General features: G+C 38.9%; 1 protein-coding gene across 1 annotated transcript; it reads right to left on the bottom strand.

Annotated features, from left to right (window-relative positions):
- Nucleotides 1–198: 198 nt before the first annotated feature.
- On the bottom strand, nt 199–12,841 carry tgfbr2l (transforming growth factor beta receptor-like). Its single transcript, XM_017469462.3, has 7 exons — nt 12,614–12,841; nt 8,390–8,540; nt 6,998–7,200; nt 6,018–6,859; nt 3,266–3,407; nt 2,759–2,886; nt 199–1,988 (listed from the first exon to the last, which is right to left on the bottom strand). Exons 1-7 carry the CDS (start codon nt 12,666–12,668, stop codon nt 1,698–1,700), a joined length of 1,812 nt encoding a protein of 603 aa, XP_017324951.1. The 5' UTR covers nt 12,669–12,841; the 3' UTR covers nt 199–1,697.
- Nucleotides 12,842–13,241: the final 400 nt, after the last annotated feature.

Below are 13,241 nucleotides of genomic sequence, written 5' to 3'. Positions count from 1 at the left end.
TCGCTGAGCTGTGAACTGCACTGATGTTTTAATGCTCCTGGTAGCCTGAGAAAAGAAATGAATGAACTAATAAAATTGATGATGTATTAGGAGAAGGTTTCTGGTTTCTTTCTTTATCATGCAATTATGGTTTGGTTGTGCAATAGCCTCAAAGTGCTTTAAAAAACAACAACAACAAAAAAAACACTTAAGACAGTGTGTATATAAACGCTTTATATGTATATAATCTGTACAATTGTGACACCAGTTCACAGTAAGGAAAGGACAAAATGGCTCAATAAATGTGTCCTTTTGGGTTCATCATTACACAAACCTTATTCTAACTGCCACTTTACTCAGTGCATGATCTGTATTATGCTGTTACATACATCAGATATTCACCGTCTCTTCAGAATACTTATTGAAGACAATTAAACTCATGAATACATATAGCTTAGATTTCCCAAGAGCATCATAACATTAAGATGAGGTGAGTGTAGGCTCTACTCTAGGTGCTATCTGCCCTTTTCACTGAAAGTCCATATAAGATCTTTTGTAGTGCTGTGCCTCTTGGGAGGGGAAAAAAAAACAAAAACAAAGTATAGTCATTTTTACGTCACACAAATTATTTTAAGACAAGATTACAGTCCGTGTCTTCAGACTCTAGAACTAGTGCCTGTCTTCAATTGTGTTCGCTTTCTAGTCAATGGTTTAATTTACCATAAGAAAAAAAAAGAAATAACTGTTTGTTCTTTCCAGAGACTGCATCTGTTGATTAGGTAAATTCATCATGAAAGTCTGATTCAAGCTCTTCCCATAACCTCTTGGCAGATGAGTGTTTGACCACTTTGAGTTAGACAATATGGCTAGCAGCAACTGAGGCAGGCAAGCAGTAATTAAATGTGCAATATAACAATGATCCTAACCAAAAGGAACTTAAACCTCAAGTTTGTGGCAGATTTCAAAGCAGCTATGAATTGTTTCCATAAAGAAAGGCCTATGCGCACGGATCAATTTAGAGCAACAATAAAACGCTTTCTGATTTTCCTTCATCTGAAAAAAAAAAAAAAGAAAAGAAAAGAAGTTCTTCCCACTCGCTTGCGTGTTGGGTCTTTAAAGCGTATGTTTGCTTCAGGGCTTGTGGTTAATCGAATTGAAGCCCCTCCCAAAGCCAAGCTCATGGGATGACCACATTGTTGTTAAAAGCAAGCGATTCAGAGGGCAATGGAAAAACTCAAATGAGAAAATGATGTGTGGTAAACAGTTTTTGGAAAACATTTTTTTGCCAGTAGAAATGGCACACAGCACACACTGCCAGCACAGCAAGGATGCTTTCCTTGATTCTGTGTTGACTCTGTGTCTCTCAAGAATCTCTGATACAGCAAACGAAGGATTTTATATACACTCTACAAACTAGACACTGAGTCCTTAAAGTGCTCCTTATAAAGGTACTTCAAATAGACTGCGCTTTGGGGCAAATAACTTCTACACAGGCAAGAAGGGGTTATGGGAATGTCATGAACTCAGAAGCCAGTGCTTATATTATCTTGCTCATCCTGTAGTCCCTCTTCAGTCTTGCATTATGTTCATTAATTCCACAAACAAAAAGCTAATATTTAAAAAATAATAAGAACCCGGTGACGGAGACCAGCTCCACATATTGAACCAATATATATTACAAAAATAAGTCTGGTTTGCAGGGCTTTGGGGAGGAGTGGTCACACTTCACTCAGCGGCCTTAAGGTGGTTGGGGCTTGAGCATCAACTGTGGTTTGTGGCTGGGGTGGGCATGCTGGCGACGTGTTAGCGTCATGCTCCGTGCAGTTAGAGGGGAGAGGGGAGTCCTGCTGCTCTGTGGAGCTGGGGACGGAGACAAAGACAGTGCTGCTCTCCAGTTCTTCTTCCTGCACTATAGTGTTAAAGCGCTCCAGCACACAGTGTGCAGTCAGACGAGCCTCTGGGTCATGGTCCCAGCATTCTGTAATAGTGGCACTTAACACCTGCATTCCCTGTAATGACGAAGCAGAAAGGTTCTTGAACAGTCGGTTTAGAGAATGCACTAATCTCAATAAGAAAGAAGAATACACATTAAACAGAATAAAATTTCAAAACCATATGGTGTGGTAACCAGAAGTGGAATGTACAACTTTTTTCTTTTTTCCTGCTACCAATTCAGTCAGTTGCCTTTATATGCGAACCCTTCGATCAAATGCAATCACTGCTGTTAGAACGGTACCTAAGAACTGCTGCTGTAATCCTAAAGACTATAAAATTATCCTTAGTATAGTATGATTGATATTACAGTATACAATTGTACAAGAGTAGTGATTTATTATCTCACAAGCAGGAAGCAGCCAGAAGAGTCTGGTGTCTCTTACGGATTCTTCCTCACATCATCTCAATTTGTAAGGACACCATGAATAATCACCCTCGCTATTAGTCACACTAGCTCATTATACATTACGGAACTAGAATTTACTATTTCAAATTCATACCCAATTTCTTGCCACTAACCTTAACCTTTATAACAAAGCAAATTAATAATTGCAATTTTGTAAGTGTGAGCTCATGTTGGGGAAAAAAACATACTGTATACACTTCTAAATTCAGTTTAAACCATTTACTTATCACTTTAAGAGTGTACTTGCACATGCTTAAATGAAAAAAAAATATATATATATATATATATATATATATGCATGCATGCACCCCTTGTGTTACCATTACCAACATGATTGGTATAAAAATGTTGTTTAGTTATTAATGCAGTAGCACATACCGGATGTATTGTCCAGCAGAGTGGGATGTCAGGTCGCCCTCTGTCCCTTAGCACCAGATCCCTCATACTGTCCACACACGGCTGATCACACACCTTCGAACCAAACGGAGGCTCGTAGCCCTTCACCTCTGCCCAAACAACATTCATTTATTTATTCCACTTTAACATTGCTTAAAGTTCACTCTCAGTCAGGGGAGAATGTCTCGGCAAGTCAGTAATTTTATGTTTTATGTTTCCATGGGCCATATGACTTGGCCAAAAAACATGTCTATTTGTCAGAGTGCTTATTGAACACTCTCTACGAACTGTGGTTATAATGCTCACATGCCACATAATGGAAATGTCTGATTTATTAGAGCTATTAGATTTTGCCTTTCAAACCAAAAAAGTCCATTATACTGTGACCTTTGTAATATCTTATAGCAGAAACCAATAACCTGATTAATGTATTACACATGACTCTACACTGTGCAGCCCTGCTGGGTTATTTTATAGGAGGCCTCTTACCTCCTATAGCATCACAGCGAGAGGCCATTTCCCACAGCACCAGAGACATGGAGTACACATCCATCTGTTTGAAGGACTCCAAATCCTCCAAATTCACTCGAGATTCTAGGACCTCAGGGGCCATGTAGCGCGCCGTTCCAACCTTAAAAGAAAAGATCAGTTCAGTTATATAAGGCAACTGCAGGAGTGTAAGAGATTTGTTCTGAATTAGAAAACTTACTTCTAATAATACCTGCTCTGAGAAATTTAAACCATGATGATTAGTATTTTTAGGACTTGACGAACAACTATTAAAAAGTAAAAGCCTGTGAAGATTTGGTACTTGTATACAATAAACATTAAAGATCAGCAGTTTGAAGGAAGATAAATAAATACCAGAGTGGATGGAACAAAAACAAGTCAATGATGTACAGTATAAGTATCCATCCATTTTCTGTACCACTTATCCTACCTAGGGTCGTAGGGAGCCTGGAGCCTATACCAGGGCACTTGGGGCACAAGGCAAGGGACACCCTGAAGAGGGTGCCAACCCATCACACACACTACAGGCAAATTAGATGCCAATCAGCCTGCAACGCATGTCTTCAGACTGAGGGAGGAAACTGGAGTACCTGGAGGAAACCCCCAAAGCACGGGCAGAGGCGGGAATTGAACCCCTAACCCTGGAGGTGCGAGGCAAATGTGCTAACCATTAAGTCACCACAGTGTAATTATAATATATAACACAGGGCATATGTGCATCACCAAGTTTGTACATTTTCTAAAATCTGTTTTTATTTGAATGTATTTTATTGTTGGTTTATTTGGTGGCTGTGGATCAGGTGGTAGAGCAGGTTGTCCACTAATCGTAGGTTTGGCGGTTCGATTCCTGGCCCACATGACTCCACGTGCCGAAGTGTCCTTGAGCAAGACACTGAACCCCAAGTTGCTCCTGATGGCAAGTTAGTGCCTTGCATGGCAGCTCTGCTACCATTGGTGTGTGTGTGTGTGAATGGGTGAAAGAGACACAGTGTAAAGTGTTTTGGAACTGCTATGGGTAAAAAAGTGCTATATAAGTGCAGATCATTTACCATATTTTTTTTCATTGGCATTTTTATCATGGGTTGAATATATAACTGAAAAAAGAACAGATGTGTCCCTTTGAATATGCAATGTATTTCTTTTTATAACTTTTTTTTTTTTTTTTTTTTTTTAAGAAAAAAAGCATATGGATGATCTTTTAGGATTAGGATAGGTTGCTGGATAGACTGTCTGAATTTGGGCTTTTCTCCTTTAAACCAGTCATAATACAACACACAGTGATGCATTAGCAGAGAGTTTAAAGAGTTCATCTAAGTTCCCATGCTTTCTCTAAACTAATGGTTTTCAATCCTGGTCCTGGGGACCCTCCGCTCTATACATTTTGTATGTCTCCTTTATTTAACACACCTGATTCAGATCGTTAGCTTGTTAGGAGAGAGATTCATGAACTGAGCTGAGTGACATACAAAATGTGCAGTGCTGTGTGTCCCCAGGATCAGGATTGAAAACCACTGCTCTAAACTATACTTTTATATATATAAAAAAAGAAACGTCCCTTTTTCAGGAGACTGTATGTTAAAGATCATTTTGTAAAACCCAAATAAGCTTTACAGATCTTTATCGGAAAGGGTTTAAACAATGTTTTTCATGATTGTTCAATGAATAAACAATTATTGCACATGCACCTGTGGAACAGTCCTTAATTAACAAACAGTTTACAGGCGGTAGGCAATTAAGGTCACAGTTACAATAACTTAGGACACTAAAGACTTCTACTGACTCTGAAAAACACCAGAAGAAAAATGCCTAGGGTTCCTGCTCACTTGCGTGAACATGCCGTAGACCTGCTGCAGAGAGGCATGAGGACTGCAGATAAGGCCAGAGCAATAAACTGCAATATATGTAATGTAAGATGCCTAAGACAGTGCTACAGGGAGACAGGAAGGACAGCTGATCGTCCTTGCAGTGGAAAATTACATGTAACCACGTGTCCCCCCAGACGTGATCGAGAACTTGGTGGAAGATTCGGGTAACATCTCATAGCAAGAACTGACAAATCTGGTGCAGTCCATAACGATGAGATGCGCTGTAATGCTTAAAGCAGCTGGTGGCCACCAGATCCTGTCAGTTCCTTTTAATATTGATATCATATATCTGTGAAACCTGTTCAGTTTATGTCTTAGTTGTTGAATCTTTTTATGGTAATATAAATATTTACACATGTTAGGAAATTTGCTGTAAATAAAAGCAGTAAAATGTGAGAGGACGTTTCTTTTTTTGCTGAGTACTCTTCAGCTTGTCATCAGATTTTCTGTCCAGTCAAATGCTTTCAGTCAAGTACAGCTTCACCTGGGCTGTGAGGTAAGCTATACGCTATTGGCTTTTTAAAAACTTGATATGTCCCGCCCTGACTTCCTGTTTCAGTGTCAACACGTTGAATAAAGCTGCGCGTTTTAAGGCACTTCATGGAGACTTTAAATCACTTCTAGAAGGATTAAGGATGAAACACTGAATAGAGGTAACAGCAACAATGTTAACTATTCTATTCTATGCATTTGTAATGATTTATAATGTTCAGTTTACTGGGTTGCTCACAGGATGCAATAGGAATAATGTTAACTATGTGAAACTATTTGCAATAATTCATAGTATTAATCATCCATAACTATTTATAGCCATTTTATACCACTGTAACATTGCAGAGTCATAAGATCACGTTGGTCCTCCTCACCTGCCCACTGTTAGCAAAGTCATCGACGGTGAGAGAGATGTCCAGTCTCAGCGCCAGGCCAAAATCACACAGAGCACACTCGTTGTTGCTCTTCATCACAATATTGCTGCTCTTCAAGTCTCTGTGTGCGATTGGTACCTTGGGTGTCCCACATGGTGTTGTGTCATTGTGCAGATGCGCTAGGCCTCGTGCCACTGAGGATGCCATTGCACACAACTGACTCCAGCTCAGCACATGGCTCACTAGGAAGTCCTGCAGGTTCCCCAGAGCATGGTAGGCCATGATTAGCCAATACTGCCTCTGGGGGGTGCTAGCTGTACCTCCGCGCTGCTCTGCAGTCAGAAACTGCACAATATTCTCGTGTTTCAGGTTGGGGTCTGAGAAGATGGCCCTCTCGTTGCGCCAGGAAGCATATTCCACAGCTGGGAAGATTTTTACTGCCACCGTTTCATACTGGCCACATTCGCTGTGGTTAAGCCGTGCTCGCCAGACCTCAGCAAATCGTCCCTTACCGACCAGGGCCTCCAGCTGGATAGGAAGATGCTCTGTGTTGTGGTTTAGACTATTGGCGCAGCTTGATGATATGTCTGAATTGGCATCTTCACCGAGGGATAGAAGCTTGCCGTGGTAGTCACTGGTGTTGGCTTCACCAGCACACGCCTCTGGTGGGTCCAATGACTGGTAATGTGTGCGCTTTGGTGCCCAGTCTTTGGGTTGTTTGCTGAGGTGGCGTGTGCGGTAGAGGTAGAATGCCATTGTAGCAATCACAGCTACTAGAAGTGGAGGAACCAGACTTATCACCACTACTGGAATCACATCTTTACTCCTGAGCCTTGAGAACCCTAGAGAGAAATGTTTACAGTATGTCAGCACCGGTTAATCTTTTTTGAATGGTTAAGCAAGTTTATTGGAAAAAGACAAACATAAAGTATCTATCTATCTATTATTATTATTATTATTATTATTATTATTATTATTACCATTTGCTCCCTTCTCAAAGATGAGCCTGTCATTGCAGTCATGCTCCCTGATACAGCTGCAGAGAAACAGCATACTGTTCTCAGAGGGCACTGAAGTCATTACACACTCTGTGGAGCTGGTGTTAGACAGCACGATGTTTTCCAGTGCATGCTGAGGATTGTGGCATAGAGTCTGAACACTCACACTCTCATTTTCCTTCTTCCTGTGAACAACATGCACATACACACATAACTAAAGCGGCAGCTGAATATTTCAGAAGGTTCGTCTTGGTTTCTGACAGGTACCATACTCAAATCTTCTAATAATATCAAATAGTAGCTACAAATTGAAACCACAATTATTTGTATTTATTGGGGATTATAAGAATAAATGTCTATACCATTAAAACACATATAACACCTCAAAGAGAAGAGGACCTCCCCTTATTAAAGACAGGAGTTTGAAGTAGAATATGAATGTTAATTTTATAAATACAACGTTAAAATTTTTTTTAAAAATGTGTTTAGTTTAGCTTCTTTTTGTGAAAAGCATGCACATACACACAAATAAAGAGGCTACAAGGCACAGCTGGATATTTGAGAATCCAAGGTTCTTTAAGGTTTAATATACTGTATATAATAAGATAGTCAAATAGACCTTTTTTTTAAACATAGGAATGCTCTTTGACCGCAAAAAATATGAATAATAAGTGATCAGGGAATCCCTGCCCAGGAGTTTTATTTGTACTTCTTGCCAAAGTCAGCTCTTTTCTGAAGGTTATAAATGTGTTTGTTATTCATCCTGTATTCGTGAGGAGTTTTTATCTGACTCTTTTATTCGAGCCATGTTTTTTCTGTGCTCCCCTGAGTGCTGACTATCTCTCGCTACACAGCTAGATTCTACTACATGGTCAGTTCTATAAACTTCCCAGAAAACCTCCTCGGGTGCCAAACTGGGCGGAACTAGTTTAGCGGAAATCTTTAACAACAGACTCTATTATCATAGCAATGGTCCAGAGAGGCATATCTCAGCTAAAAGTTGTCATATTAGAGCTCTTATTGTAACTACTTTTAGAAAATAATATTATCCTCGCATACATTTCAATTTTCATACACTGTCTTATGCCAATGTAAATATTTAAGATGTCACAAAATTCATAACTTGATTTCAAACTGAGGTTGTACTATGTATAAATCACTCACATTGCTTTAATTCTTAAGACAAAAAGTTCGAACTAAGCCTTGTGGGCTGCGGCTGTGGGGTGACATGAATCATACACAACGTCCGAGAATTCAACCGCGTCTCCAGACTCAGCCGTAGCCCACTCACACCCCAACACAGCGGGACCCGGTGGTGGCTTGGTTTAGTGACGTTGCATTCTATAAATAAAAAGTGGCAAAGGCCAGACTTACCAAATAGCCACGCAGACCTCCTCGGCATGGTTACAAAAGGAGCTGAAGTTGCAGTTGCTCATGCAGATGTTGTCCTCACACACAGGACTGGACTGGTCACACCACTTACAAAGGTTAGTTGTTATGTGTGTGAAAGCACTGGCCTGAAATACTAAAATATGCACAAATAAAGAGTTAGTAATTAATTACACAATGCTTTCATACTTAGGGAGATATTCAGTCGAAAATTATCGACATAGCATGTTATTTAAAAAAAAAATGTGGCATAATTATTGGCAGCACTGAAAAAGGAACTGTGTTTGGTTGCAATAAAAGCTTACAATTTCCATTTGTCTGATATATTTTAGTGACATATTCATCATGGCATATGAGATTATACATTCAGAGATACATTTATACCACAGGGAAATTGAATATGGTTAAAGGTAATAATATAAATATATATTTTGAACCTAACGAAAACATGTAGTCTGAATTAATCCACACACGCAAATCTAAGAATTTAAAGGAGCTTGAAATGTCCTGTATAAATGTGTCTCTATAGATCCTCTACATGCTGCTAGACATTAGAGAAAGAGGCTCAGTGCTACCATTCTCTCCAGTAGAGGTTTCACCTAATATTAATTGTGGGGTGCTGATAACCAGTATTTCAAAATTCTGCCTCTAGATGAAAATTATGTTGAACTGTATTACAAGGGGCAGGATGTATTCCTGGCCCGTGCCCAGTGTTTCCTTTATAGGCTCTGAATCCACCACGACCCTAACCAGAATAATTCCGTTACTGAAGACGAATGAATTAATAGATAAAATAATGAATATACAGTGTCCCCTATCAACCACCACCCCATGAACTGTTACACAGTTCTACTGAACACTTATATAAATCTTTAGAGAATTTATAACACTGACTTAATTTAACGCAAACTTCCTTAAAACAAATCAGCACCACCAACACAGTTGTTAATATTAACATAATATTTATGATATTCAATAAAAAGAAGTTGTCAATATCAATTGAAATGAAAAAAATCTACAAATCTCAAACCTAATTGCCCAAGATAACAAATATGTCTTTTTGGTTATAGTGTGCAGTACATTTTATAATATTACTAACATAATGAAAATGATAACAGGTGATAACAGCGAGCAGTTGCACTCAGGATTCATAAGATCCAACCCTTTTGGGGAAATGCTACACACCCCATCTGGAGACTACAGAGAGCTAAATGGAATTGGATGACATACAGTGTATATTGTGTGCTGGAATAGGTTTGGTTTAGTTGTCAGCATGTGTGTGTGTGTGTGTGTGTGTGTGTGTGTGTGTGTGTGTGTGTGTGTGTGTGTGTGTGTGTGTTTTGAGGGTGGAGGGGTTCTGAGTGCCTGTGTTATGTCGGGTGTGGGGAGCATTCCTTCCCACGCATCTTCCTTCCGCTATCCTTATACTGCCACATCACAACAATATTAATTGTTGATTGAAACCAGATGACGGGTGAACTTGTTTCACTCAGAGAGTGTGGTGATCTAATAGGACTGAGTAAACATGAAAAGAAGCAGCGCTGATATTTCACAAAGGCTTCCAGATGTTCACTGATGCCAACCATCAAAATATACAAGTGAGAGAGAGAGAGAGGGAGAGGGAGAGAGAGAGAGAGAGAGAGAGAGAGAGAGAGAGAGAGAGAGAGAGAGAGAGACTGGTTACGCAAAAAAAAAAAACCTCTCCAAACTATAAAGTAATTAAAATCAGCAGTTGACTTCTCCAGAAATAAATTAAAGCCATAAGTGTTCACTCTGGCCAAGTTTGAAGAACAACCCCTCTGTACTTATGGGAAATCCAAAGGCCACATGCTCACAGGAGGCCCAGAGATGTTAGCCTGTAGTTGTTTGGTTTGCAGTCAAACACACTTTTCTTCCTTATTCTATACTTATAGTTCATTAGTTCATAACCTACTCCAATGCAGTATATTACAATCAGAATAGCATAATGCCACTCCTTTAACAGTACTAACAGGGTGGCAATCTTTTTATTGAACACAGAAGCCAAACAAAACAGATCTCAGAAAGATCATGCACTATAATTTGTTAAGCACTGAAAGTTAGAGGATATATATATATTTTTTTAGGTTTACAGCCTTGCTCTCACTATTGCACAATTTCTCCAGTGCACCTGATTCAACAAACTGGATGGCCTGATACTTATCTTCTGACATGAACAGGCTGTATGCTTGAAAATGAAACACTAAATTGTTTAATTCAGCTTGGGAACTTTTCAAGCGTGGTCTTCTAAAAAGTGCAGTAATCACCTGCTGCCACTGTGTGGCATGATGACCTCCATTCGATAGCCTTGAAAGCATTTTGTGAATAAATTAATAACAGAATAATCAAAACATCCATCACTGGCCCTGTCACATGGATATGATATTCAGATGTCTTCAAGATTTCCTCTAAAGCTCTAGGGCCAAAAATGATCCAATGTATTTTGGAGCAAACTGTGAACTTATGAACTGATGATCTCTTCCAAGATTAGGAAGTACAAATTAATCATTAAATTAATTTAGGGACTGTTTTTACAACTGCCAATTTGATACCTATTATCTCATGCCAAACAATACATATCTGTTTATTGGATTTTCTACCACGAGTTACCACAAAAGAAAGACATTTTTTGGACACAGAGGAGAGACTGATTACAGTCCCTATCTCTGTCATCACAGCTCTTTGGGTGACTTAGAGCCCTTCAGCATCTTATTCTTTGCTGTAACTGGGACAATTTGAGCATTGTGTGAAATGATGATGGCAGGGTTGAGAAGAGACTGTCACATCACACTCTGTATCTTTTGTCTCTCTCTGTGTTGTTTAAATTCATTAGAGTTGGCACCAGTTTATCACATGTGCCCTCTGTCTTCCTTCATAATTACCTCATTTATCTTCATTAGGCACCATTTTCAACAACAGTTGGCGGGCGGTGTGAATTAATGAAGAGCTTAAGAGTTTGTTCTCTTCAATAACACTGTAATGATTTTTAACTGCTGTTGGAACTCACTCAAACACAGTCCATTTAAGGAAGCCTCTGCTATACAGCAAAGATCATTTGGAACCTCAAGATAGATTTCCCGATAGAAATTTCCTTTAAAGTTTTTACATTGACATTTACTAAGGACACAGTATATTACACTTTCTTTGTCTTCACAGAATAAATCCTGTTCAAGAGCATACACTTTTTACAACAAGCGAATCAGTTAATCAATATGCATATTGCAGCAATCATTAATATTCAATTATGACAACCTACTTAAGATAAACAAATGCAAATTAAAGAGTAAAATGACTGAATTGAATGTGTTCTTATATTATTATTACTATAATATTTCAAGAGGTTTATTGTACATACTTTTTATGTTAATAACAATTAAAAATACACTATAAAGCTCTGTAGATACATCCCTGATTATATCCTGAGTATGATCTACCTTCGCCCAGAAAAACAGGAAATACTTTCCCAGGAAAATATATTTTTGCTTGTTTGTTTGTTTCTTTTAATCATTTCTGCCTTGCTTGGCTGTTAAAATTGTACATAGATCAAACTGTGACATATAGTTAAACTGGAAAAATCTATGAAACTGAACATTTTGTTGCATTTCTTGTGGCTAAAAACAATGATTGCTTATCTAATTAATATATGAAAGCTACTATCGTATAATGGATTCATAAATTCTTTCCCACACATGCTTTTGATATCCATCAGTGCACATAATACACTTATGTTAAAATACAAATTTATGCTAACTTTTACACAGATTATTTCTGTCCTGAAGAGAAGAGACATTTCTTACTCAGTTCTAAAGTTCTCACACTTCAGCCTCAAACTTGACTAGCTATATTTAGGAAGAATATATTTCTTTTTCTTTCTTTTTTTTTCTCCAGTAGGCTACCTCATAAATAGTAGGCTATAGCAACATAACTCTAAGCAGCACATCAAAATAGTACGCCGCCATGTTAATTATTTGCAGCCAACTAAATGCAAATCAAGTCTATGCCTATCTAAACCCGCATACTACTGTACTATGTTTATGTCATACTAATGTAAGTCTCTCTCTACTCTGTTTTGTTTGGTAGTATGAAGTTTTGGACGGAGACAGTCTCTCGACTTGTATGTCGCTGGCTGCAAATAATATGAACACAAAAGAAAGTGGAGATGGCTATAAGAAACTCTGCTTTTCTACTCACGGAGCGACAGAAGGACACAAATGAAAGGCGAGAATCTCCAGCCCCTGAGCTCCATAGTTTTTTTCTCTCTCCCCCAGACACAGTCTTAAGTCAGTAAGATTCTTCTTTGACCTTCCTCGCTGTGAGAGACAAAGAGAAGTTCGCATGTATAGAAAGTTTTCGAGGCTGTCCCGTGCGCTGTAAGACCTGAGCCGCTTGGACCGACGCGTTTCTGGCCTCGGAGGCGGATCCAGATGTTTTCAATCCAGCTGTGGCAAGCGGCCCGCCCAGGAACTGCAGTTTATTCATGCAGACCAGTGGTCTGTTCAAGAGCCGATCAATCTACTAATAAGCTTTATTAGCAAAAGATAAAAGCGTAATACTATTGTACCAAGAATTTCAACTTGTAGCCCTATAGGCTTATTGTTATGCATATAATAGATATAGGCCTGTAGACTATTTATCAGTTCAGCATGGTGACTGTGAGCTCTGCCCGGTTCTTCTGTTCGGTCTGAACCAACAAAACTAATATATCTTAAAGACTAAAAAATCAAAAGGCACATAATAGACAATAGTGTGAACACGCAGTCGTGTGGTTGTCATCGCCAATACATGAACTGTCTACTGAATCAAATAAAGAAAATAAATG

The sequence above is a fragment of the Ictalurus punctatus genome, chromosome 6 (assembly GCF_001660625.3).
Source record: "Ictalurus punctatus breed USDA103 chromosome 6, Coco_2.0, whole genome shotgun sequence".
NCBI classification, from domain to species: Eukaryota; Metazoa; Chordata; class Actinopteri; order Siluriformes; family Ictaluridae; genus Ictalurus; species Ictalurus punctatus.
The sequence above is the reverse complement of the archived record's forward strand: the minus strand, read 5'-3'. Positions and strand labels throughout refer to the sequence as shown.

What these genes read in the sequence shown, in the direction of transcription:
- tgfbr2l (XM_017469462.3), bottom strand. Translation starts at nt 12,668, where the DNA reads ATGGAGCTCAGGGGCTGGAGATTCTCGCCTTTCATTTGTGTCCTTCTG. An exon ending in TTGTGTCCTTCTGTCGCTCC is followed by an intron (nt 8,541 to 12,613) that starts GTGAGTAGAAAA and finishes TGCATATTTTAG; the next exon opens with TATTTCAGGCCAGTGCTTTC. An exon ending in TCTGCTGGACAATACATCCG is followed by an intron (nt 1,989 to 2,758) that starts GTATGTGCTACT and finishes TCGTCATTACAG; the next exon opens with GGAATGCAGGTGTTAAGTGC.